At 43.7% G+C, this 27,935-nt stretch overlaps 1 protein-coding gene across 1 annotated transcript in view; it reads left to right on the top strand.

Moving 5' to 3' along the window:
* The window catches only part of ADAMTS2 (ADAM metallopeptidase with thrombospondin type 1 motif 2), a 244,417-nt gene that overhangs the window by 153,160 nt on the left and 63,322 nt on the right, over window positions 1-27,935 (top strand). Inside the window, exon 4 of the mRNA XM_059712896.1 lies at window positions 14,254-14,456. Within this exon, the coding sequence (XP_059568879.1) occupies window positions 14,254-14,456 (203 nt within the window). The remainder of the gene's footprint in view (window positions 1-14,253; window positions 14,457-27,935) is intronic.

Below are 27,935 nucleotides of genomic sequence, written 5' to 3'. Positions count from 1 at the left end.
TGCAGTTGGGTAGCTTTCCCAGTAGATTTATCCAAAGTAGTATAATTAGAGTTTACACTTGTAATTTAACTGCATAGATTTCATGCTTTTACTATGATCCGAGATTGGAAGTTTGTTCTTTGGCTTAAAAGCCATGGGTTAATAATATTTATTTTGCTAAATTTCATAGCTAGAAAACTTCTGTAGTGATTAAGGTGTTCATTTTCAACAAAGAGGGAGGCCATTATCAATACCTATGAAGGCAAATAGATAGAATATGTCAAAGGAGCCTTTTCACCATATTAATGTAGTAGCTCTGAGGAAGTAATTATTACTAATGCCTCCTATATTTGACATGACTGATAGTCTTCATCTAAACATTTAATATTTGGAAGAAATATGTAAGAAAGATTTTTATATTTAAATAATATGGATGTTAATTTAGGGGATAATGTTAATAATAATAATGTTAATAATGTTAATTTAGGGGAGTGGCTTTGGATTTTGCCCCAGATAATCTCCTACCCACTGTTTAACTTGATCAAGAGCCTTTTTAGCATCGTGTAAAAGAGCAGCAGCTGGTGTGGCAAATATTTTAGTTAGAGAAAAGAGGTGGTATATCTTCAAATGATCCAATGCAAAACTTGTATGAAAAACCAACCCCTTCTGGAGCCATCAGGTCCTGAGTGACTGACTCTTTATCTCATTTGTTCTAATGACGGGGCAGGGGGCTGGACCTGATGATCTTCTGAGGTCCCTTCCAGCCCTAGAGTCTATGAAATCTATGAAATACATGAAATAATCAAAATGTATTAGATAATGGCAGCCTGTCACACTTTCATTTGGATGCATCTCTGCTTGGCTTTTGTTGATCAGTGCAGTGACCGGTGTTGTGGCAGTGGTGTGGGAGAGTGCATTCATTATCAAGACTTAACAGGTTAGAGGCTAAGACTTCTTTATACACTACGTAGAATTCATAAAGCAATGAATATATCAAGCCTTATGGCAATGCTTTTATTCTTAATAGTTATTTTCTTCTCTATAGCTATATACTTGCCTAGTTTTTTTACTCTCAACTGGGTTTAGTAACACCTGGGAGAGTATAGGGAAATTTTAAAAAATCTCTCAGGGTTTGCTGTTGGACTACCAAATACAGCCATTGTAACAGTTTGCTAATATCCTGGTCTCTAGTTGAAAAGACATTAGCAGAAGTTCTGATTGGAAAAATGTAGGTAGGTATGTATGTATGTATGTTAGCTCAAAAGTGACATTTCTCCCCATTTGGATTATATGTCCTAAAATGCAAGGGTTTTTTTTCAGTTAAGCTTTCAAAATATTGTTACTTAAATAAAAGAATCTCCTCTGTTCTGATCACTTGATTTTCAGATTCTTAATTTCACCTTCAAGGATAAGGGTCCTATTCTCATTCATACTAATGCCCCTCCATAGTGCTCCAGTAAAAGGGGCCTCAAAGTGAGTACAAATGCAGTTGATTCCTGCTTTAAGGTCCCTCTACACTGCCAGAGCACCATAAATTTTCCTTAATGTAAATGAGAATCGGGGCTTTTTATATATAATTGTGTTCTTGCAAGGTCTTTCTGTTTTGGGATGCAGTGGTTTATGACTTTGCCCTTTTACAAATGTTCTTCAAGGCATGCCAGAAGCACTACATGAGACCACGTGTAATTCATCTAATACAGCAGTTACCTTAATTAGATTACATGGCAAGGCATCCTGAAAGAGAGAGGAATGGTACCTCTATCTTGTATGAAGAAATCAAAAGTTATTGAAGTGACTTGGAAACTAATACTGTAGTTAATAAATAAACCTATAAAGGTATGGATGCTCTGGTATGACATCTGTGCCAATGGAAGTAGATCAATAGCAAGTGGATAGAGAAGAATACAAATCCTATTTGGAATTGGCTGCCCTGGGAAAGTTGGGTGAAATTTTGGGCTGGAATTGTTTTTGATGAAACATGTATTTTAGATGAGACCAAAGCAATTACTTTTCATACTTTCATAGTTTCACAGATGTAGGGTTGGATGGGACCTAAGAAGATCTTCAAGTCTAACCCCCTGCCCTGGGCAGGAGTGAATACTGGGCTCATATGACCCCAGCTAGGTAACTATCCAGCCTCCTCTTAAAGACCCCCAGGGTAGGAGCCAGCACCACTTCCCTTGGAAGCTGGTTCCAGATCCTGGCTGCCCTGACAGTGAAGTAGCGCCTCCTGATGTCCAGCCTGAATCTACTCTCAAACAGCTTATGGCCATTAGTCATTGTTACTCCAAGAAGTGCTCGGGGGAACAGGGTCTCTCCCATTCCCCGCTAGTCCCCCTGGTGAGTTTATAGAGGGCCACCAGATCCCCTCTCAGCCTTCTCTTGTGAAGGCTGAACAGGTTCAGGTCCCGTCGCCTCTCCTCGTAGGGCCTGCCCTGCTGCCCCCTGACCATGCGAGTGGCCTCCTCTGGCCCCTCTCCACGCTGTCCACATCCCTCCTGAAGTGCGGTGCCCAGAACTGGACGCAGTACTCCACCTGCGGCCTGACCAGTGCCACGTAGAGGGGGAGGATCACCTCCTTGGACCTGCTCGAGATGCAGGTTACTTACTTACTGACCGCGTCCCCACACTGTCGGCCCATGTTCATTTTGGCATCAATAATGACTCCAAGATCTCTTTTTGTCACTGTGCTGACGAGAAGGGAGTTCCCCAGCCTGCAGGTCTGCTGCTGGTTCTTCCTCCCCAGGTGCAGCACCTTGCACTTGTCAGTGTTGAATCCCATCCCATTCTCAGTCGCCCACCCCTGTAACCTGTCCAGGTCCAGCTGTATACTGTCCCTCCCCTCCAGTGTGCCCACCTTGCCCCAAATCTTGGTGTCAGCGAATTTGAACGGGGTGCTGCTCTTCACCCCCTTGTCCAAGTCACTAATAAAGAAATTGAACAGTGCGGGCCCGAGGACTGAGCCCTGCGGCACTTCACTGCCCACCTCCCTCCAGGTCCAATATGACCCATCCACCACCGCTCTCTGGGCGTGGCCCCCTAACCAATTTGCAACCCATCTGACTGTGTAGGCATCAATGCCACAGTTGCCTGTGCTCGTTGTTCCTGTGGAACAAAGCTCTAAAAACACTGAAAGGTTTATTTTAACCTTCTTGGAAAGAAAGCATTTAGCTTCTTGATTCGCAATCACTTTTATTGCAGAATGTCCTCCAAATCTGTTGCAGTGCGAGCTGAATGAAATGTTTCAGTTGACCTGAAGTGCAGTTTTGTCAACGTTTTGTGTTTCACCAAAAATTTCAAAAAACTTTAATTTTGGGTTGAGCAAAACAATTTTTTTCTTTTAAATTTCCAGGAAGTTAAAAAAGAAACCCCAAATGACTTAAAGCTCTAATCCATGTAAGTCTATACATTGGTCTCTGTAGCGTTTGAAACCATGTCATTTTAACTTGTCCTGAAGCTCACGAATAGTCACGTGCCTACGAACTGGCTTTTACAGTTTGAGGAGCAAGTACCCGGGGCTCACTGAGTACCTTAATTTTTGTAGGAGAATTGTATCGGGAACACTTCTACATAGACATTTTTCCTATTTTGTAGTTGCGCTATTTTAACTTTAACCAACTGCTAAACCCACAGCATTTTAGTAGCTATTCTTCACATTGCTCTTCCTTTCATTCTCCTTCTCTTACCCTGACACACACTCCTGATATGTGCTGCATTTTGAAAGCCTCACTCCTCAGCTGCTGCCTTTAGGGTCCAGATTTCACACCCACACATTGTAAGAGAACAAAGCAGTGTTTATAACAGTTTGCCTTTTCTAGCACCTGACAGATTCAGTCTTCCAAATATGCTTTGTTTAGATGAATGTCAATAGAAGACTTTGCCAACGTTTGGAAATGTCTGGGGAATAGCTCTCCCTTTGATTTGATTTGCTGAGGAATAGAATGGCTTTTACTTTTTGGACTTTTCTAAAATGGTTTTGCATTAAAGAGAAGAAATCTCTTCCCCTGAATTAGCTTTATCTTCCTTCTCTTTACTCAACTTCTTTTACTTCTGTACCATAGACAGTCCCTGCCTGCAGCATTAGCACTAAGGATGTGAACACACCTTGGGTGAAATTAGACTCATTATTACCCTGATTCAAATTCCACGAGCGTAACAGCCCAGGAGCATTTTGCACGACAGTGTCGGTGTAAAGGCTGAACTGCTAGTGTGATATAGCACAGATCCCTTTCAGTTGCTCAACTGATGTTATACCTTCATTCTGATGGCAGCATTTTGGTCACAATATTGGGTAGACTTATCACAAGCTTATTGAACAGGGAAAGAAGGAGACGTTGCGCATAGTTTGTGCCTTGGGAAACTGAGCTTTTCCTCCATCCATTTTTTAAAAAATTGGAAACAGGTGATTATTAATGAAGCACTGTCTAATTAAAAGATCATTAGGCTTGGAAGCAGCTCACTGTATGGGATGAAGAGGAGTCAACTCACTGGGGAGACACATGCTGTAAAGTCTTGTCGGATCTATATTTATTTGTGTTGCATTTAACACTTAAAGCACTTACTTGGTTGATTTACATTTTATAGCCATCAAGCTAGGATTTTCTATTCCACATAAAGATGCCTTCCTTTAAAACATAATTATATAATTTGACTTTAAAAAATGTTGACAAAATATTATGAGAGTTTGGGGTTTGTTTCTTTACAGGCACAGCTAAAAAGCCGTAAAGTAAACCTTTTATAATCTTAGCTAATTTTGAGTTCTGCTGCGTCATGTGCATTTCTGTGCTTTTTCCCCCCATGGTAGGAATCAGAGCGTCTCGATTATTTGTAGGATTTTTCTTTAATGTTTGCTACACTGTTATGAAATTTAATTTCCCTTTGCTGCAGAATAGATTGTTTCTAGGCAGAGGACTGACAGATCACATTAACCTGATGTAATTCACATTTTGTGCCATGGTTTGGCATTTCATTCTGCTCAGATTGCAAATGAGACTGTTAGACATGTCGCCCGCAGTGCCAGGGGTCACCCAACCTGGTCATTACATGTGCTAATTCTCTGTAATTTAATCAAGCTTTGTTGGATTGTGGACTGAATAGTCCAGCATCTCCCTGGCAGGAGTTGAGTCAACTACCCCGAAACCATCCAGTGTCAGGATTGTAGGTGGGGGGCAAAAGAAGTTAGGGACCAAACTCCGATCCTAAGAACAAAGCTGGAGTGAAAGGGCATTGCACTTGGGAGCAATGTGGGGATTGACCAGGGGCAGAAATTGTTTCCCACCTGCATGTACTCCCCGGGGCAGCTGTACAGGAGCAAAAGGTTGTGAATGCTGGACAGGGGAAGCAGTAGCAGGCTCAGCCCCCTGACTCTACTGGCCAGCCCAGATTCCCCAGTGTTAACCAGCCACTACAGAGCTTTCTGCTACAGCTGCAATGAGGATATTTGCAAACCGCAGGGTCACATGGTGACAGCTCTCCATAAAAATGATGCTTATTTTATTGTAGAAATGCTTCTGTGACACTCATCACCATGTGCATGTGTAAATTATGCTCCTTCATGCTTAGTTATGCAAATAATAGACGAACAAAGTCTTAGAGCTTCCTTTTACAACTCAGCATGATTCATTTACAACAAAAGTCTAATTTATATGTGGGTACATATGCATTTCAGTATTTTAAGGGGGCAGAAATAGCAGAATTCAACTAGTTGCAAACATTTGTGTTCTGACTGTATAAACCAGGGAATAGGTTAAGTCAGGTGATGTGTTTTGCATGTCACAAGCTCAGAAATACAGGCTTGCTTACAAGGACTTGGCAAAATATTTGCAAGATATCCGTTTTCCAAAATGAGTTGATTATGTTGTTGCCAACTGAAAATTGAAGTCTGACCCAGGAATGAATTCCTACAGATAAGTATTTTTCCTCATTTGGTTTAATCTTAATTGTTGAGTTATACATATTTTACTGCTCCTTTAGCAGTCAGGGCCAGATATTGCAATATGTGTTTGCATTAGTGAATCAAGCTGGCTGAAAAATTTTGGAGAGAACTGTTTTCTGTTAGAGGACACTAATCTGACAAATCACAGTTTTTCAAGACCATGCTGATTTTTGTCTGGAGGTACTTGCTGCAAAATGATCAAAATGCTTTATTTCAGCCAAGCTTAAGCATGTTTTGACTTTATTTAACTAGCCTTATAATAACATGAGAGGTGTAAAGAAAAGGTAGACACAAAACATCTATTGGAACAAAAGATTTCAGAATATTTCATTTTTGTAAAAAAAAAAAATCCCAACAGTTTAGCTCTTCATCCCGATCCTGATATTGCTGCCTTTTGTTTTTAACGTGGTGCTCGCATTGCGCGTTCTGTAATTGCCGCCTTGGAGAAGGTAATTTCAGTTTTCACGTTTTCTTTTCAGTATTGAAACATCCTTTCTTTTAGTTGCTATATGCCAGAAATGTCGCCTTGGCAACACTTTTGCCGTGTGTATTCCCAGGTGTCACTTGTCTGGCTGTTTGCCAGCGTCCAGCGGGCTGTGGCACTGTTCAGTAAGTTCATCCTCCTAAAATGCAGCGTTTCATTTCCAAGCCTTCTTCCAGGCTTATCCTGGTCTTGCATTTGAGCGTTGTTAGTCTTTACAGGCTTGAGACAGCCGGGATCTTAAGCGCGTGCCTAACGTTAACCATGGGAATAGTGCCCCCGAGCTCAATGGGCAGCTCATCAGTTTAAAGTTACATCTATGCTCAAACAACTTGATTGTGTCGGCTTGGAAATGACAGAGAAAATCACAGAAACAAGCATGAAAATGAAGAAGATACCAGGGGGTCGTGAAGGAAAATCTAAGCTTGGTGCTCGTTATCCAACAGCTTCAAATAAGGTGGAGTCCTCGTATCTGTAGCGGTGTGCAGGTCGGGAGCAAAGAAGCCGTGCTGTTCCAGTCCTCCCATGGAAACCACCTGGTACCTCCGTAGACAGAAGTTTCGTGTTGTGTCAAATTTTTATTATTCTTAGTACTAGTAGCAGCATACTAATCGCTCAGAGAAAAGGGAATTACCGATGTGCACGGTATTTTTCAAATACACAACTGTCCTTCTCTAAAACGTTTATGCTATACAGGCTCAAACACCTGAGGTGGAAACACTTTCATCCATTGCCTCCAGATAACCACAGCAGGTTATTAAAGTAAAACCTCTCCCACCACATGCTGATTGTCCTTAAGCGACGGACTGCGGGGATGGAGCACTTCACAGGATGAAACGCGAAAGCCCAAACCTGCTTATATTGAAATCTGTGGCAAGGTTCCCAGTGACTTCAGTGGAAGCTGAAATAGGCCTGAGGTTAAAATTTGATGTGATTGGAAATGGCAAATAATGTAGGTTAAGAGGCAGGGAGAACAAGGGGTGCAATAATAAAATCGCATGGTTTCGACAGCTGCATGGGTGGGCTAATTAGGCCCGTCCGTCAGCATGGCTAATTAGCCCATCACAGTTTTGGTTTTAAAAACTGCTTAAAGATGGTATGTGCTTAGGTACCTTCCTGAACTAGAGAACAGGACGCCCCTCCTCTGCCTCCCCACAACTCACGAGCTGTTATCATAGGAGCTTATTTTAAGTGTGGTCAAATGCCTTTTTTCCAGTTTCCAGAGGTGGGTGGGTGAGTTCACTGTGCAAACCGCCTGTTCGACCACGCGCTCAGGTGCTGTTCCACCCGGGGATGCTCCACTGCTCAAAAAGGGTCGGATTTGCTTTTTCCTCGTTTGGAACACTTTCCAATTTGCTTTCACCTTATAGCACCTCTTTTCTGTTGTAATTCGTCTTCTTGGATTTGTCCAGATTTCTTATGCATGATATACAGCATAAGGGTCTGAATACAAACCATGCTCTGTAAAGGGGATTTATGAATTATGAAGAGGCCAATGTGGCCAAGCAAGAATGGAAAGAGGAAGAGAAGAGGCTGGCTGGGGACATTTAAAAACAAAATACTGTGAGAGAGGGCAGCGGCGTAGGAGGGGAGAGCTGTACAAACAAACAGAAAGAAATAACTATGGGAGAAGAAGGAAAGGGTAGTGAATAGCAAATGAGCAAGAAACCTTGCAAATACCATATTATTCTGGTGAGAAATAGGTCTTTTTCTGCTCAAAAAGAATCATAAAATGACACTCGACATGTATGCAAGGTCCACTTACAATCTGACCCATGACCATTGGGCAGCCATCACGCTGCAATGCCCTGTTTTTGGTTGACCCTCACAGAAATATTGACTTAGAATCGAACTGCTTTTCCTCAAATCAAACCTGAAAACGTGGGGCTGATTGCACGCTCAGCAGCCAGTCTGCATCTGATAGCCACCCTGCTGAAGCCACAGCGAGCTGATCTCCAGGGCTCCTTTGGGAGCTCTAGTGTAAGTCAGGATGAGGGTGCTCATGGGTCCACAATGAATGATATTTGGGATCTCGTTATGAGATTCTTGCATTCCTGCAGTAGTTACCTAGATGTACCTAGCCCTTTTTATCTGCCATTCTCCAAGAATGTTATTAGTGGATGTTAAAAATCATAGTTATTCATATGGCTTTGTAGAAGTGGAAGAGGATACAGGACTCCGTGCGTGATAGCTATGTGGATATGTAGTTTGTGTGTGTGGATGCAGTCTAGAACATGCACTTAGTTGTGCAGCCGACATTAGCCCGGGGCATAGGGAGCTAAGAAGTGCCAATGCCATGGTATGATAGCAAGACCCCATGCACAGTAACCGCATCAATACAGAGCTGAAAGGTGGCAAGATGTTCTTAGACAGTGGTTTTAGCATCGCTGGGTTGGGGAACAGGCGAAGGCATTAAAAGTCTTTGTCAGCAAATGGCATATGTGGAAGGGGTTCAGTCTGTCCCCTCCGTCTCGATTCTGGCTGGTGGTCTTGGGCAGCCATCTTCAAATTGGCAATGCCCCATGATGTGTTGAACGTCTGAGTCTCAAACATGGGAGGGTATCGGATGCTAGGAGGCTGTTCTTTGGCTTCAAGTGGTGGGCTACTCTGCAGGTTTGCAGGATGCTCTTGTTGCTCGGGTCCCATGCTCCAAGTGCTCTAATGATCAGCACCTGCACTGTCCCGTCACACCCCTTCTGCCTCAAGGTACCAGCCAGTGGCCTGTGTTTGGCCAGCTTTCGCTCCCAGGCTTCGGCAAAAGTCTGCAACCGGGTCTCAAATGGGATGGTCATATCAACGGTCACATCCTGCCTCTTCTGACTCCCTCAGTCTCCCAGTGCAAACCAAATGTATCCCCATTTTGTGGCCCTGTTAGGGCGCAGGTGCCACCACGCTTAAACAGAAAGGAAGAATGGAGACCTGTGGGGCAGCCGGTCAAGTTTGGGCAAGTGGTTTAATGGGAAGTGGCTTGAAAGCACAGAGGAAAGCAGAGTTTCAGCAATGGCAGGCAGTAGAGGTCATGTTTCCCTGACCTGCTGCAGCTGTTTGAGGCTCCGACTGCCACAGCAGCTATGGGAAGGTCAGTGGTTGTGGTGTAATTAGGTTTGTGAAAAGCATTTGCCATAAAATGAATAATGAGCGGAGAAATCCCTCCAGAATACAGTGTTGTCAGAGACCGAGAGCACCTATAGATGGAAACGTCCTCTATAGGATAGGCTGAGTATCCCAGAGGGTCAGTGTTAGTACAGTGGATAAACTCCTACTGTCTTGCACTGTAAGGGATCTCCAGGGCTTTCATCAAGGAGCGACAGCTGGGAAAATTCACCTGGGTCTCAAATCAGTGTAGGGACCTGGGGCTCTGCCAGGTGCGAGGAGTTTGGATAATCTCCCTGCATGACAGGCAGGCAGCAGTACAGAGCACCAGAAAGAGCCCTTCCTGCAGGACCGCACTGGATCGGGCATCTCCTGCTCCTCGGGCTTGGTCTTCCTCCCCTTGCCCAGGATCTCACGGAAGTCTCTATCACGGCCAGGAATACAATCCAGGTTGCATGCGTCTCAGCCCTGTGCTCTGTTCAGGAGACCAGCCTACCTTTCTATCAACTGCTCAGACACTCATTATATTAACCTGGGAGAGGATTTGCAGGGTTATGAGAAGTCATTGAAACCACTGTGATTTTTCTAGCTGGCTTGGAAAGAAAGGAAGAGTTTTATGAGGGATTTGCGGGTGAATTATAGCAATGTCACTGTCCCTTGATTACTTTGGAAGTGCAGTGAGGGAAGAAAAAAAAAAAAGACAAGAAAAGAACTTTCTCTGCTGTTTCATTTTCACTCATGTGAATCTTTCCTAGCAGGAGCAAGGAGGTTTTCAGAAAATGGTTATTGTGATCTCTTGCAAATGTCAAGTGTCTGCTCGGGGGATATGGAGAGCAAAATTGGCACAAATAATTAGTGGCTGGTATACAGATATGGCAAGAGGTGCTGCAAACGAGCTCCTTGCAGAGAGACCTTGGGATAATTTACTGTAATGCAATGCAGCCCCAGGTAACTTTGTGAATGTGATTGCTCACACTGTGCAGTTGGTTAGGAGGGAGATGGCACGTGGGAGATGTGAAGAGAAGAGACCGTTCAGATTCTGGTTTAGTGCTGTGTGTGTGTATGTGTGGCAGGATGGGTATGTGTGGGAGGGTGTGTGTGTGCTCATTTCTCAGGCTCAGTCAGTAACACAACAGGAATGTCTTGAGCAAGCAGCACAGTTGTTGATACAATTAACGAAAGCCGAAATGTCAGATCTCAGGATCTTCGGCCAGTGCAATGCAAGACAAAATGCAGGTTTCATCCCCTGCCCATGGAGTTTTATTGACTGCAAGGGCTGCTGTCCTTTATGTGTTTTCTCTGTTGCAGATGTAGGAACTGATGTATTTTAGATCTGTTTAGATTCTGATGTAAGTGTAATCTGTCTTTCATCATGAAGATAATTTAAGCAAATGGATGTAATAATGCACCATCCACAGGACTATGACAGGAAGATGAAAAATGAAAAAAGTCTGCTGTGCCGGGTGTACTTGGGTCCTGCAAACATGGCCTCTACTACCTGCCATCATTGAAACTCTGTCTTCCTCTGCTTTCCTCTAAAAAAAGTGAAACGAGTTTGCTGTGCTGGGTATACTTAGGTCCTAAGTATACTCTTTTCATTTTTCTTCTTCCTGTCATGACTTTCCTGTTACACCTTGGGGCAATACCTCCTCCTAAGATTTAGGAGGAGGCATCATTCCAAGGTGTAACAGGAGAGTCATGCTAAGTTAAAGACTGGAATGAGAAACAAGAGTCTTCTGTCATCATGATGCAAACCTTGTAAGGCCGACACAGTGCCCTGGTCTGGGTGCTGGAGGATGATGCTGTGCATGGTGCGGTACAGTTTGCTCTGCTGTGGGAAAGATGCTGGCCCACATCCAAAGAGGTAGGGATTGCAGGTGCTGCAGTCATCTTAGGGAGCAGAGATGAGATTGGAGGAGATTTTGATGCTCCAAAGAAATGTTTAAAGGTGTTGCTTGGCTTCCCACCGGAAATGAGGAGACAGAGGTAGGCTGACCACATGGATATCTGGGACATCACTTGGGAAATCTGGGACACGGCATCCTCACCCCATGCTCTCACAAGTCGGCGGGGGCAGGACTGTGCGGGCAGGCAGCGGTGCATGCCTGCAAGGCGCTCCACGCCGCTCCAACTCCTGGCCGTGCTGCACCCCGTGCCCTGGCGTTTCTGGGACACCCATTATAATTCTCATCAGCTGGCCAGCACCAGCCCCCGAAATCCAGGATTGTCCTGACTAAACTGGGATATAGGGTCACCCTACTCTGAGAACCTACTAGGCAACTTCATCTGGAGCCTTTAGATAGATAAAGAACATTGCCTAAAAATGAGGAAAGGAAGAGTGAAGAGGGAATTCAGCATAAAAAAGAAACAAAAAAACCTGCCTGCAAAGCTCAATGAAGGTAGGGTCCAATGAAGCATCCCTTCTGGCAGCAACACAGCCTCTGTGCTAGGAGTTGTGCTTTTATTTTGATTTTGACACACAAAAGAGAGGAAAAAAACCAGACACTTCTCTAAAAGATATAAGTACCCTGACAGAACAACCGTCCTGAAGAATAACAGATCGGAGGCTAAACACGACCGCCTGTCATCGAGGGCTTCAACACAGGCTTCTCAGCCTGGCTCACACCGAAGCGTTCAGGCCCACAGAGAGCCAATCTCCATCACCTGCCAAACAGTAGAGAGAAACCGTTTCTCACTCTTGCATTTAATAGCTTTTGCTTTGCCCTTTATTACTATAGGTTTTTGTGTGCAACATAAACAGGACATGACCTGCAGCCATTGCTAAGTGAGTCTGGCTTTCCAAGAGAGCTTGTAAGATTTACTGTCAAATTGCACAGTAACTAGAATTGGCCTGATAGAGCATAAAAATATGACTGCCACCAGATCCCATAATAAATCTCATGAGACCTCTGTGATAGGTAAATGATTACTTCTGGTCTCTATAAAAGATTAATGCTAGAGGTTTCATGGAGGAATGAACACCGCCATAGGGCTACAGCAGGCTGCTTGGCAGGTTTTCAGAGGCCGGTAAAGGTGTCCCTTCCAAGCCGGGAGTCTGGGGTAGTCTGCCCATCCATGGTCAGCCTGGGGGTCAAGATGAGGAGTGGGGTTTTCAGGCTGAACCAATGTTTCTGACCAGTCTCATTTCCAAAACTTCAAGTTGCCTCAAGACGGGGCACCCAAGGCGGTTTTCAGGGCAATAATCGCCGTGATGGTTGTGTTGGCTAGCTGTCATTAAGACTGTTGCTACAGGAGAAGGAAGTCTCCATCTGAGATAGCAGAAAGGAGGTGTGTGTTGTTTGTGAATCTGCTGCGTGTTTGTAACCAGGACACTGAGCTCTTTGGGAGCAGGGACTACGCCTTCACTATGTTTGTACAGTGCCCAACGCGATGGAGCCCCACTTCCGAGATTTTTTTTAATGGCCAAAAGGCACTACAAGATCACCTCGCGCCTCTGCTGCCATACGGTTACACTCGTAATGAGCACAGCGGCCTGTTCGGTACTTGACTAATGCCGATCTTCGGGAAAAGCTTCCAGTCTTGATCTGAAGACTCCTTTAATTGGAGAATCTGCTTCCTGCTTTACAGTTTGTTCCAGTGATTAATCCCCTCGCTATTAAGAATTTATATCTTCTTTCTTTGACTTCTAGCTGTTACTTCTTGTTATGCATTTTTTGCCTGGATTGAAGAGCCCTTAAGTAACTAGTATTTTCTCTCTGTGAAAATATTTATATCCTGTAATCAAGTCATTGTCATTCACAATAATGAAAGGGATTCTTGTTCGGGGCTTCTTGACACTACTGTAGTAGTAGTAAGAGTAATTTACAGGGTTAATTGCCAGGATATTTGTCTCTTCATCGTCATTTTTAATCTTTTTAAGTGGACCTACTAGCTGTAACCCATCGTGTCATAGAAGTTGTGTTTAAGTCATTAGCGGTGCTAGAAACAATTAAGCATATTAATGTCACACCTGGAGAATTGTGCATCGATACAGCGACATGCAACATGATATCAATCAAAGATTAAAAGTTGTTGAAAAATCCTTGGACGCATTATCACTGAATGTAACATCTAAAACCTTTATGATTTGTAAAAAAAAAATTCCATGGCATTCCTGGATCGATCTGCAAGATGGTGAAATGCATTGGAACTGCAGGTTGGGTTATCTGTGTGTGGATAAATACAGAAAGGTGATATGTGTAACTGAATTTTCATTGAAGTCCGATTCTGGAGTTTGAGAATAAGACTAATGAAAGTGGGGTGTTTTGTGGGGCATGATACGTAATTAAGGATTGTGGTCTAGCACCAGATGCTCGAATAATCTTTGTATACTCATACCTTCTAACCAACAAAGGTAATGCTCCAAACTGTTCTCTCGGTATGTTAGCACATTATAGCACTATCCTGTTTTATTTGATGATGATGATTTTGCATTGTGGCATAGACCCATATATAAAAAAGCTGTCTCTGCTTCAGACGGTGTCATAAGAACAGGACAGAATAATAGAAGCAGAAGTTGTATGGAAAAGATTCAGATCTGTTGCAACGTAAATGTACTCTAGGCCAGCTTTTTCTTTTAGCTGTACCAGTTTAAATACAGAATAGCTTAAATAAAACTAATGCAATTATTTCAAATTTACCAGAGTATTTAAAGACAGAATTTACCTTCCTGATTCTTTATTTTAAAGCATATATTTCTGTATTGATGAGAACGAAAACAAAAGCACGCTATTTTTTTTCATGGTCTGTTTTTCCTTCATTTCAGGGGCAGACCTGAGTAATTTGGATTATCTTGACAGTATGTTAAACCGTCTTGAACATCGAGTTAATAACTCCAGAAGGAGGCATCGAAGGCACGCGACTGATGATGACTACAACATTGAAGTTCTGCTAGGAGTTGACGACTCGGTTGTGCAGTTCCATGGCAAAGAACATGTGCAGAAGTATCTCCTGACCCTGATGAATATTGTAAGTGTCTTGTCAGCTGCGCTGGGGATTGCAATGAAATTAGAAATGAAATGAAATTGTAGTTTGTTTTAATCATTTGAGTGTGATCCCATCCATCTTTCTCAGTGCAGAAATAGACATTCCGAAAGCAAAAGTCACGTCCTCCGTAGAAAAGCATAAAGTGGGGAAAAAAAGAAGTAGCCAAGATGCAAACTGTGAGCTAGACTGTTTAACACTTGGAGCCTAAGCATTTTGCTGAGTTGTGGCAGGTGAGGTCAAATTGTGGGACTTATGCTAAAGAACAAGCATTATGGTCTTAGACCTGCATTCCTGTAGTGCTGGTTCCCTTTGCATAGCTCTGAGAACTGTGCTAATAATAGTGTTGTCAACCTTGACTGTACAGTTTTAAAGATCCAGTTAAGTCATCTCATTCCTTGCCTTTAGGTCTCAAACCCCTGTACACCATCTTTGTTCACTCTCCAGTAAAATGCATTACTTAAATCTCCGGAAATTGATGTAACATTTGTTCCATTGTTGGCATGTCTCGGTTTACTTGGTCCAGTACTCAGTCCTAGACCTGCCCTCCGCCCAGCAGACTACCGATTCATGTAGTTGGGAAGAAACATTGCCCTTTCACAATGTGTTGGCACACAAGACGCAACCTTATTCAGCCTTTGACTAGCACTGGCCAGAAGACAGGAATTGCATTTTGTAACGATTGTTTTAAGGTTTCAGCAATCGTGTACGTCTGCAACAGAATGGAAACGAGCTTTGAAAACATTTTTGCAAGGAAATGAGAGCAAGAATCACCTCAGAACAGCCAGGAGTGTAGTGGATAGGGCCTTTCTAAGACCTAGATTCAGGTCCTGCATTTGACTTAGGATCACAGGAGCACCAACCTTGGTCTCCCACATCCAAGGCTACAGATGCAGCCTCGTACCTGGCCCAATAACCATTTAATGATCTGTTTAAAACAGTGGGGCAGCTTCTACCCACAAGGCTGAGTCTGACACCATAATCTTTGGGCATGGACAGAGTAGGGCCCTGATAGTGTCTTTTTTTTAAAAACTTTTTGGCTCTTTCCAGATTATAGAAGTAAGTCTGTAGTTGGGAAATAAAACACTGGGTGCGTTCTATAGCTGGTAGACTGTTATTTAATTAGAGACTCTTGTCTCTATTTTTGTTCTTTATTTTTGTCCTGAATTATATCCTTTTAAGAATATCTAAAATGCTGCTGCTTTTTACTCTGTGACCAGTGGAATAAACCCCCCCAAAACCTCTGGTTTGACATTTTGTTCTCTAGATATCAGTGACACTTTACAGCTGCATTATAAATACAGCTACTCCTCGCTTAACGTTGTTGTGTTCTTGAAAAATGCGACTTTAAACGAAACGGTGTTAAGCTAATCCAACTATATCACAGTAGTTACCTACTAGCAAGCGGTGACCAAACAACGTTATAATCAAAGATTGCACGACTTTAAAGGAGTATGTTCTCTAATAGATCAGCGAGGTAATAATGAAACAATGTTAACCAGGATGACGTTAGTGGGGAGTACCTGTACCTGAAAAGCTCAACTACTGTATTTACCTGAATCCAAGACCATTTTGAATCTAAGATGACTGCCCCAAAATTAGATTATATATATGGAAAATTGTAAATGTGTTGTTGTTTTCCATGCACAGAAGCTAATTAGTGGAAAGTCTTCCTAATTTTGTACCCACCACTACTGTGGCAGGCAAAGCAGTGGTAGGGGGCAAAAGACCAGACCCCTGCCCCTTGTTCTCCCTGCCTGCCCCCTCACCCCCCGCTCCTCCACCCCTTTCCACCCCATATGCCAGAGCCCCCTTGCCACTTATCTTTTGCTGCAGCTCTGCTCTGTCTCCAGGGCAGTCAGCAGCATTGGCAGCCCCAGCCTGGCCCAGCCAGGGAGAAGCAGCAGCAGCTCCCAGCTGGGCCAAGTCAGGGCTAGAGGGACTGGAGCTGGGGGCAGCTGTGGAGGAATAGGCTGTGCAGTCTCCTTCGTGCTCCCCCTGAGCTGCATACACGAGTCTCCCCTATTCCCCCCACATAGACAGGGGAGTGCAGAGGAGACCATAGCTGTGAGACTCCATCCCCTGCCATCTCAGCCCTAGGTAGGCAGTAGCTTAGCTCTAGCTTCCTCCCAAAGCCTAGGGCTGAAGCCAGAGCGAGCGTCTGCCTGCCCCTGGCTGATACTTGATTCCACGGTGAGCCTTTTTTTTCCCCGGTGCTGACTGGGAGGGAAACCCTTGTCTTGGAGTCTAGTAAATACAGTAATTACAGAGTTTCAAGGTACTTTGTGGATGTTGATCCGATGGCTGTAAATATATATTTCAACAGTGCAAGGCAGCAACACGGTGAATTTAATTTACCCATGTGGTTTATTTCCTCTGAGTCTTGGGAGGGGGGGAAAAAAAAGTCTACAGCCGAAACAGATGGTTTTCTACATCTCCAAGTTAAGAGGCCAAACAAGCCTAACAGCAATGTGGCGAGCATGTTGAAGTAGATTAAATGGGACTCTTTACTCACCATGTCACTTAAATCTGTTTTTAAGATATACGGCGCACAGTAATTGTAAGGGAGTCATAAAAGGTTCAACCCTGGAATATATTTATTCCTAATTTTAGCGAGCAGTCCAGCACACAGATTGTTCAAAATTGCAAGTCTCGGGTATGCCGTCTCTGCAACTGATTCAGAGAGTGCGGAAGATCTACCTCGTACCCGCATCCCCGGGGATCGTGGCACCAGCAGTGGTTGTTCTGGTCTTAGACCTGAGGTAGAATCGTGTCTCTTTGAGATTTCCCAGGGCTTCAGGAGGCAGGGCCCTTCTCTGGGGTTTTTTTCTGAGGAGCCATCAGGACAGTCCTGTTCGTCCCTGCCTCATATTTCTGCCAGTTCCTGGGGCCCTTTAGTGCAGTATCAAGATGCGGTAGGTGATGTTGGGCCAAATCACTGCTTCTTTGAGCATCACGCTGATGCAGTGAGCACCGTGGCACTGCTGCCACAGGATGGAGAGGCTGCTGATTTTCCCAAAGACCTTTGAATTGTTGTATGTGCAAGAGGAAGATGAAAACTCGCATCTCCTGACTCTCTGCCACGAGACTGGGAATTTCTCCCTGTTCCTAGAAGAAAGGAGACTTCACTGCTTTAGTTTTAACTACCATTTTTGGACCTGTGGTGGTATACAGGAGGTTCAACTAAAACAGTGGTGCTTGGGGTTTTGGCCCCACGGGATTGGATGCATGGTGCAGGGCTGGTCCCACACTCGGGTTGAGCTCTGGGGCTCCATGCCTGCCCCAGCTGGAATGAGGTCCTGGGGCCTTGTGCTGCCCCATGCACCCCCCACAAGCCAGGATTGGGTCCCGCATTGTCCTGTGCACCCAACCTAGCATGCAGGGCCGTAGCCCACGAGCTCCCCACAGATTCTCAGGGAGCCCCATGGGCTGGTGACACAGCGCTTGAGGCCAGATCTGGCCAGTGGTTGAGCACTCCTTAACTAGGCGATCTCAAGTCCCTTCAGGTCTTAACCCATGTGAAACCAAATGCCTACCAAATTTTCGGGTAACATGAATGGTTGTGATATCAGCTCGCCCCTCATCTCACTGAGGTGGAAGACGTTTTGCTGTTGACTTCCCTGGAAAGAGAATGAAACTAAAGGATACAGAATACAGGCAGCCCCCGCTTAACACGGTTTCGCTTAGCGCTGTTTCGCTGTAACGCTCATTTTAAATTGATACCCGATTCCACTTAGCACTCAGCGAGTTTTGTTATAATGCCCGTGGTCACCATCCTGGGTCATTACAAACACTTGCAGTCGCCATCTTGGGTCATCAAAAACTTTCGGTTAACGCTCGTTTCACTTAACGCTCGGTTTTTCAGGAACCAGTTAAGTGGGGGTTGCCTGTAGAATAGGCAGTTCGGCACTTAAGGAATTTAGTGGAAAACATCCTTTCAGTAAACCCTTTTCACGTCGCAGATAACTGAAACACCACAGCAAATTGATTTATCCAAACTACCAGACAGTACAACAAACCAATTAAGCCAAGTGTTGGCTGCATCTGTGTAAACTTTTTTTTGTTGTTGCATTTCCCATTGGTGTGCTTTGCCAGTGCACTTCCACCTATAGTATCTACAGCAACAGCTCTGAGGTCTGGCAAACACGGTGTCATTTCGCCCCGGCAGGGCAGGTCTAGACACATGGTAGTCGAAACTCTAGTGGTTCAAACAGAGAGATTCAAAATGTAAACTTACCAGGGTCAGCAGAGGATGCAGAGACATTAAAGATGGACAGGATGAGGTTTCTCTGTCCAGTTACGTTGTAACTGTTGGTGTTATTTACTTAGTGTGTCTTTCAAAGGAAGAGATGTAGTGACACTTAACCGTGAATACCAAGGAACTAACTACCCACTGCAGTGGAGCACCGTATGAAGCTCATGATGTAAACCAGGACAGGAAATGAATATTACAAAATGTATGACAGTCTGAGAAGCCCTAATGGCAGTCCCTTCCATGTGTTGCATATGCCCATCTTGAGTTATGAATGACTACGAATGAATGAATGTGGCATCAGCTTTCTCCAAAAATACTTACAAAGAGCCATGTTGGGCAGGTGAAAATCTTTACGGGATGACTGGAGAAATCAGGACCCTTGGCTTCTAAAAAAATAAATGCAGTTGAATCCTCCATGCTGAACTCCTTCCTGAAAGGCAGATGCCACATCCCATGTGCATGGGGCATAATGTTTTTCCCCTGGTAAAGAAGAAAGGGGTTGAAAAAACCTCTGTGCCCAAGGGGCTCACTCTGCTCCACTATATCTGCAAGCAGTGCCTGGAGTGCAGAGAGGAAAACAAAAACTAAGCCCAACAGATTATGGACAGCCTAGTGGCTTCTTGGACCTAGAGCAGAAGCTACAGGAGAGCTTGATGGCCAGCCAGAGCAATAAAGGAGAAGATATGGTGTCTCTGGATGGATCTGCACACAAGTGAGAGACTCTTTGGGGTGTGACCCAGGGGAGGGCGAAGGCAGTCCGACGAGAGACTGGGTACCACCACATGCATGTTGTTAACCTGCCATATCATGAGCATGGAAAGAAGGAGCTCCGGCTATGTTCTGGCTATGTCACACTGCATGCAAGTGATTTGAGCAAAAAAATTGTCCTAAATTAACCTTTCCCAGAGAGCTTGGGTGGGGCTTCACCGCCAACCCAAACAAAACAGTATAAGTTTTTGGGCCCAATGTCATGACTCGTTCAATAAATCTTTTTCACTGGCTAAGTGGCGTGTTGGAGTCCACACCTAAAGGCTATAAAGCAAGAAAAAACAGGGCCTAGGGTGTCTTGAATAGCTACTCTGATATTTATGCCATAATTTGGAAATGAAGTCACAGTCCTATAACCAGTGGAGACAAACGCCAGAGAATTTTTCACACTTTGAGTTGCAGCCAGTTATAGCCTGACTAAGCTACGGGAGTTTTAACAGAGCGAAGCAGGCCATTTTCCACATTTCTTCTTACAAAATCATGTATTTCCATGAACGCCGAGCTGCCGCCCCACAACACAATCAGAACTTTTTCAAACCCTTCATCTGAACAGATGAAAACCCTCAGTTTGTTGCCTGATACCTGAGCTCTTTTCTTCTGTGCACCGTGAAGTGGTTCTTTCCTGTACAACACTCTCCTGCAAATAGCTCTGCCTCTCGAAAGACCACGCCTATACATTGGTGACATAAGTGACCTTCAAAATAATTATTATAACTGTTGCATACGGTGATCACCTGGAAGATGGGACTTCTTGGAGGCAAGCAGAGTAACTCAATAGAGACTTTCAGTATCTTGCTGCTGTAGGATCTATGCAAGAACCTGAAAGGTCGTTTCACTTCTGCATTAAATGTTCCAAGTCTGACTATCCATATCATTTCACATTTTCACTGTGGTTTTGGGAGGTGTTTAAGAAGGGAAATCCATTATCTGGAGACTCTTACTGCTTATTGTGAAAGAAATTGTATTCCACATAAAGCTAGAGAGAGAAATACTTCTCATTTAATAAGGTATTGTAGAAAAAAAATGACACGGGTAGCTAATCAGTGCCTTGGGGCTGAAGATGGTAAAATCACATCATAATCTGCTTAAGAAAAAAAATGCTTTCCAGGTTAATGTTGCTTCTGTTGCCCATTTAGGCTGGCAGCATGCCTGGTGATGGCGTTTCTGTCCTTAAAAATATATCACTCTGGCAGCTGTTTCTCTCATCTGTCCCTTGACCGCTGATGATGGAGAGGGTTTCCTCCTCTAGACCCGCACTGCAATTTTGAGTCTGAGTTCACATCCAGAACCCAAGACACTGTCTGGTGGATAAGAGATGGCCTGAAGTGGCAAAAAACTAGTTAGTGTATCTGGCCTCACAAGATTTGCACTTTTTAAGATTTCAGTCTCACAAAATCAGATAGTTTTCAAGATGTTTTCAGCATAGCAGTCCATGAGGGTCATTGCCAGCCACCTGAACACGACCCTGAGTTATCATCTCAACTTCAAATCTGCCACTCCTGCGTTCTTTGTTAAACAGTCGTGCCTTTTCCTGTCATTGGCTCTTTAATTCCTCTTTGGCCCAGTGTATTTATCTGACTCTCTTCATTCCTCTACAAGTATTCAAACCTTGTTTCAAGCATCTTGCTTTGTCATGTTGGCATGTCTCCTCTTTACAATGTCTTTGGAAGTATTTGTGCTGACACTGTGTACACCCATTGATTTCAGACTTTTATGAACAAACACTTTTTAAAAGTGATTCAAAGAAAAGCTGCACTGCAAAACCTTTGAACTACATAGGATATATTGCAATATTCAGGAGTTGGCTTATGTACTACTATACAGCTGTTTGATCAGAAATTTGTAAAAAGTGCTTAAGGCCCTAAGCTTCAAAGATAGGCACCTAATGGCTATCGGTTTCAATGGGAGTGAGGCACCTAAATAGGAGACATCTACATATGCTTGAGGAATTGGGCCCAAGTGACTAAGGAGCCAAATTCCTATTTTCCAAAGTAGCATTGACAATTAAACTCCAGTTTTTAAATGTTTTTAGGTACTTGACTCCTACTGAAATCAGCAGGCATTCAGAGCCTAACAGTTTTTAAACATCTAGTCCTTGGGGAACTTAAGCCCTACTGATTTTCATTGGAAGGGAACAAATGGCATGAATTTTCAGTCAAATGAATAAAATGCATAGGATTTAGGCAGCTAGGGGCTTTTGAAAAAAATCTGCTGGGTGTCATAGCTGTGTCTTTAGACACCTAACATATCTTTGAAAATCTGGCCCATAGGTGTGTTTCAGTATATTACCCTTTCTCTTTAACAGGATGTACATAATACTGCTATTATATGTAAGAGTTTAGTGTATTTAACTTTGCACGATGAAGGAAGAAGATTTTCAGATACAGAATTGCACATGCCAAATGAGTGGAAAGAGCAGAAATATCATTTTGTAACCGGCTGATGAAATCCTGCAACTTGTCTAATTCAAGTTGGGAAGTGGGGGGGAGGGATGACAGTTGAATAATTTGAAATAATAGCATGTTCTGTACCCAGAATCATACTTAAACTCAGTAGCATTTTTAGGGCAGGAAGTATATTTCAGTAGTACTTTAAAGGATTGGATCTGTGTAGTTTAAAAAAAATCTAATAATCTTCATACAAAGATACCCATTATTTCAAATCATTTTAGTTCAGCAAATGCTCTCTAAGTCGTAACAGACTCTTAACAATTTTACAAACATTGCTCCAGCGTTGTGTATTGCTGTGTATTGGTTAATCATAATGAATTTACAGGTTGTGTGTATTTTCAATGTGTGTATGGACAATGATTCCACTGTTACTCTGTTCATATCTTTTACTTGGAAGAAGTACAGCTTTTGACTGTGGCCATGGTGATTTTTTGGTATCTGATTGCCAAAGTACAGAAGTTGTGTTTGTAGTTTGATGTCCAATGGATCTTTTGGGAAACCTTATTCTCTAACCTCTTAGAAATTTTGTTTCCACCATGGTTTTGAAGTGTAATTTTTAACACTGGGGTTTGGATTAGCTGTGTACTTCTCCTTATTGTTAAGTAGAGTGATTTTTGTTATGAATAATACTGGCAATTTATAGCAGCTAGCAAACCTTGAAAAGCTAAGGTCAATTAAGACCTCCAATGAAATGTGATTTTGCCTATAAATACTTAAGCTACTTTGAAGAACTTGCTCTCTTCACCGGTTTGACCACTTCCCATAAGTAAGAGCTGCCCAGACTGGACAGTATTTCAGCTCCTACCCATCTAGGACCAATTTAAATGGAAATCTCACATTGGTGTCACAGGTTAGGTGTAATCTGAGAACAGACGAAGATCTGGGTTGGGGTATTTTCTAAAGAAAGGCTTATCTCAGCACCATATTGCCCCTCTGCACACTGACAACCGTCTAAAACACTTAATGGACACAGTCCATTTCAAGTTGCAGAGTGCCAAAGAAGAATAAGCCTGTCTAAACAATCCAGATTTGTTGCTTGTCTTTCTCTTCCTCAATCTGTGTTTTTAATCAAATGCTGTTCTTCATCTGCCCCTCGTATACGCATGTAGCGGACTAGTTTGCCTGTCCTTTGTTACTGAGCAGCTTTGGTTTGGATTAGATCACAAACAAAAGCTATTTTGGCATGGCCGTTCGGGATGAGGCAAAGTATTTGGCTAAACAAATTCACCCCAAATCTTGAGATGAAGTATTATCGGAAAGTTTTGGAACCAGATCTGACTTCTCTTAATGTCTGGAGTGTCTCAGCATCAGGTTTTATTAGTTATTTTACCAAGGTGTTTTGTGGCCAGTTGAAAATGGGGCCTTATGCTTCTGGATGCTGCACAGACGCAAAAGAAGAGTCCCACAGAAATTGCACCGTTTCAGGTAGATCTGAGAATGTTTTCAGATCCTCCTGATAAAGTCTGGGGGGAGCTAGGCATCCTGATTTCCCACCATGTTCGTGATATGAGGGCCCCACGAGGCTTCTGGGATGAATGGCATACTGCAGTGCTCTGAAGGCAGAACCGGGCAGCAAAGTAAATACAGTAAACCGGGCAGTAGACTGCCAGGCCTTCCACCCAAAGGACCCATCCTTGGCAGCTCGTAGAAGGATGGAGATTGCGTAGGGATTTCAGTGGCAACTCCATTTGTGCAACGGGTATTTTAGATAAGCTTTTGACGGGCATCTAAGTTTTTGAATGCTTTGCTGAACCAAATCTCCAAGGTTCGCCCGTCTTCCTTGTTTATTGCTTCCATTTAGATTAGGCTCTCGTGGTCAAAACTTAGTTTATAATCTTTAGAGAAACATCTCCATGCTGTTGTTTGCAAGCTAAAAGCTAAAGCATGTAAAAAGCCTAAGGAAGGAACTGAATAAAATTAATTGGTCATGAAACTAGAAAAAAGCCATGACCTTTCTAAAGCCGAAGTTACTGTCAAAGATGAGATAGAGACCTATAATGCTAAGCTAACTATTTGCTTGCCAACACATCTGTTCCATGGAATGGTTTTCATTTTGATCAGGAGCAGCTAGCTTGGATTTAGTCTTACCCACTGCGCTCTCACTCAGGCTAAGGTACATCAAATTGCCAACCTGAGATTTATATACAAAATGCCAAATTTTAATCTCAGTTTTGCAGTATGCATTGCCAAGTATTTCCAAAATGTCCCCCTTGCCTCTGTGTTCGAGGAAAGCAGTAGATTTTTTCCCAATCTGAGATCGCAGTTTGACCTTTAAGTTTCATCAGTGTTGTGCGCTTTCATTATTCTTTTTCCTCATGATGCTTAACAGGGATTTGCAGGGGGAAAAAAGCTTATTCTCAGAGGAAATCAGAATGCCGGCTAGTGATTAAAGAAGGGGAATGGCAGTCATGGACTCTGCCCACAGACTTACAACATGGCCCTGAGAAAGTCATTCAACCTCTCTGTGGCCAGATTGATCCATCAGGGAAACAAGTGGCAAGTTATTCCTGCTGCAGTTGCAGTGAAGTCGTGTTAATATTGGAGATGTCCGCTTGGCATCCTCAAACGCACAGGGAAAAGAGATGGAGATGGAAAGTGGTGGTGCCGTTTGAAGAAGGAGAACAGAAAAATACTGTTGATGCCACGATGGGGCAGTGAGGACAAAGGGTTTGTTCCCCGTCTGACACCAGGGCTTCACGTTCCAGAATTAAAAACAAGCATTCATGTTATGCAGAAACGGGCAATAATGGAATGGTCCTCCAGCCACCCAGTACCTGCAGATAAGACAGTTATCATCCAGATGCATAAACTGCATCGTAGGCCATGTCCTAAAAATGACGTGGCTGGAGTTCTTGTATCCTAGCAGGCTGGTAGCCCCTCTGCTACAATGGATGCAGCCCTGACAGCTGTCTCCACGCTGTCCCCAGAAGCAGAAATACAGGCAGGGATAACTGCAAAGGGGATACTTGCATATGCAGTTTCTGGTTATGATAAGGAAGCCTGAGTGGCTGGAGTGCATCAGCACATTGCAGTATTGAAACATCACGTGAATAAACTGGATCTTGCAGTATCTTGAAAATGGCCAGATGTGATGCACTGTGTTGCTGGTTCAAATCCAGATGAGGTTGACAGGTTTGAACCTTGCTGGTTTAAGTTAAGCCAGACTCCCCTGGCATCCCAGCAAGCTCTCTGGGCTGGGCAGGGCTCTCTGCTCCACAGCAGGGCTGGTCCCTCCCCTCTGCTCCCTGGCTGCAGCTCCACCAGAGACTTGGAGGCACAGCAGCGTCTGCCTGGCTTCCTCCTACTTTCCCCCTCCCCTCCCCACTCCCTGCTAAGCAGGGATCCCCATCCCCTCTGCCTTACACAGATGCACAGCATTAGGTAGCAGACCGCAGGCTGGCTACGGTCCGTGCTGTGGCAGACAACAGTGTTAGCTTAGGGCTTTTTGGAGCTAATCAAACCTGAGGTGGTAATGTCCCTCCGTTCCTTCTTTGGTTAAGAAGAGTTTGAACTAATGAGAGAGGCTGTTTGTTTTCTAATGGGGTGAAAAATGTTGCCTGGGCCTGGCCACTCGCCCCTCAGCTGAGCCCTGTGAAAGGGAAGGGAGGGCTGCTCTAGCAGCCCCGGGCTTCTAGCCTGAGCCACTGCAGGCATGTGCCTACATTCCTGGGATGTCTGTGCAGTTACAAAGTGATTCAGCATAGCCAGGTTAGACGAACCTGCAAAGATTGAATTAATTCAGGCTCAGGCTTTTTGAATGTCTGTCCCTAACTCTAGTTATTTTCTGATGGCTTTTGTTGGTCTGTGTTCAATGAGTTTGAGGGGGCGGTGGTTTGTTTTATTTGTGTGTGTGTGTGTGCGTGTGCGTGTAACGTGTGCCATGAATCGGGAAGCTTCTTTACAACTGTACAAATACATCTGTGCATTACTTGCCATAATATCTGTGCTGCTGTTGCTTTTATTGATGGTCATCTCAAAAATACATGGAAACCATTCACTTGTATATCCTGCAAAGTTGTCTGCAGCTCCCCTGACCTATAGTGAGGCCTGCAAAGCTGCAGGCCTGTTGTTGTTATTTATTTATATTGCAATAATGCTCAAAAGCCCCCGTCAGGATTACAGCCTCTTTGTGGTAAGCACTTTAAAAACCTATCAGTGTTTCCTGAAGCTAATATAAACAGAACATAGTGCATCCTTTGCAACTGCTTGGCTTGTTCAAGTTGTGCTCAGCTACAGTCTCTGGTTCAAGTTTCTTAGGAAAAACCATAAAATGAGCAAGGGGAGTTGGAAGGGGAAAATAAACACAGCCCATCTCTCTAACAGAGGGAACCCAGTTGTGCCAACCTGGCTTTGGAGGAGAAGCATCTATCTGTAATGCATAGCCCAAGGCTTCCGTTAAGATGAGAACAGAAAAGTCTTGTCTTTAATTAAATTGCCAGTCACTTAAACTATAGAGGTAGATAATAGAAAAATGGTCTTTAGTAGTTTTGTGACTTGTCAGACCTTCCTTCAAAATAATTTGCCCAATCTTGAGTTCTTTGAGATGCCCCAATCCAACGTCATTGCCTTCTCTAAATGCTGAATCACCATGCACATCTGAATGCAAAGCCCCGGAGTGCAGGAACTTTGAGTCGGAGACGCTGTCTGCGTGCTTCCTTTTCCTTTGCACTGCCATCGTTTAAGGAGCTGATCCTCACCAATGTAAAGACCCAGAGAGATACACCCAGTATGGAATGCTGCCAAAATAGTTCTCAGCAGAGATGACCATGCAAATTTTACTACAGTACAACCAACTGCAATGTGAAATTATGGCTGATTGCAACAAGAGTAAAAACACTAAATTCATTCAATTTATAGTAAACAAATTGCATCATGTATCTCTTTTTATATTGTTGTACACTTATTTTGCTACATAGTGAGTGTATACATACACAATTAGTACACAGCAATAAACTGCGAGCTTATTATTGCTTATTGCTCCACAGTTTATTGCTCCAGGAAACTCACAAGTGTGCTGTTTACACATGCACCTGGAGTGCAGAACAGAGAGCTAGGCAGAGGGTTCAGGGAACAGCCTGCCAGCCCAGGGCTGCTCCGACCCCGCTCAGTGTGCTGTGGATGGGCTGACTGGAGCACAAGTGTGCTTCAATGCAGAGCTAGCCAGCAGGCAGCCCCCACACTGAAGCACCCTTGTGCCCCAGCCAGCTAGGTCAGCTCCTGCACATGCACTGCTGCACATAAAAAAACTCCACTGCAGAGTTTATTACTTTGTGTACCCTAAGAGGGGCACACACACAGATGCTGAGACATTTACTGCACAGTTGATTAGTCAACTGCGCAATAAACATCTCATGTAGATGTGCCCAGTAAAGCCCCTGGCTAGATACTACCTAAGAATCAATAAGGTACAGGGTTCTATATTACCATTTTCTAGAAGCATCACAAGGGCAGCAGCGAGGTCTTTCAATAAGCTGAAGTGCAGAAGATAAGACAAACAGGACTTAAGGTTCCTGCTTGTAGCATACTATAGTAGAAAAAGGGATTCAAGCTAAATGAAATCATTTACACTTATAAAGACAGGCAGGAATCACAGTTCTGATCTCCCTTTTGTGGGTATGGACCGGGATGTTTCCACTGAAGTAAATGGACTTACATCACTACAAAATCAGTAAGAAATGGATTCAAGTTTACATGCGTTTATCTGGACAGCTAGATACATTACTGAAGTTTTCTATCTGGCTGGCTGTATGTTGTAATGACTCTATTTGCTTTTAATTTAGCTGTTATAAGTTTGAGCAAAGGCCTTGGAGACCTGGAGCTGGTAATGTGTTACGCAGGGTGAATTCCATTAGATAGCACTGCAGTCCTGGGAATGAAAAGGCAGGTAGGGTATTAAGGCTCTAGTTTAAGAGGAAATCTTTTCATATATGCAGTTCTGTTAAGCGTTTGAGAGCACATCTGTTTCAGTGTTCAGACACTTGGATCTCATTT

The sequence above is a fragment of the Alligator mississippiensis genome, chromosome 9, assembly GCF_030867095.1.
Source record: "Alligator mississippiensis isolate rAllMis1 chromosome 9, rAllMis1, whole genome shotgun sequence".
NCBI classification, from domain to species: domain Eukaryota; kingdom Metazoa; phylum Chordata; order Crocodylia; family Alligatoridae; genus Alligator; species Alligator mississippiensis.
Note: the sequence above shows the minus strand (reverse complement) of the source record. Positions and strands in the feature narration are given on the sequence as shown.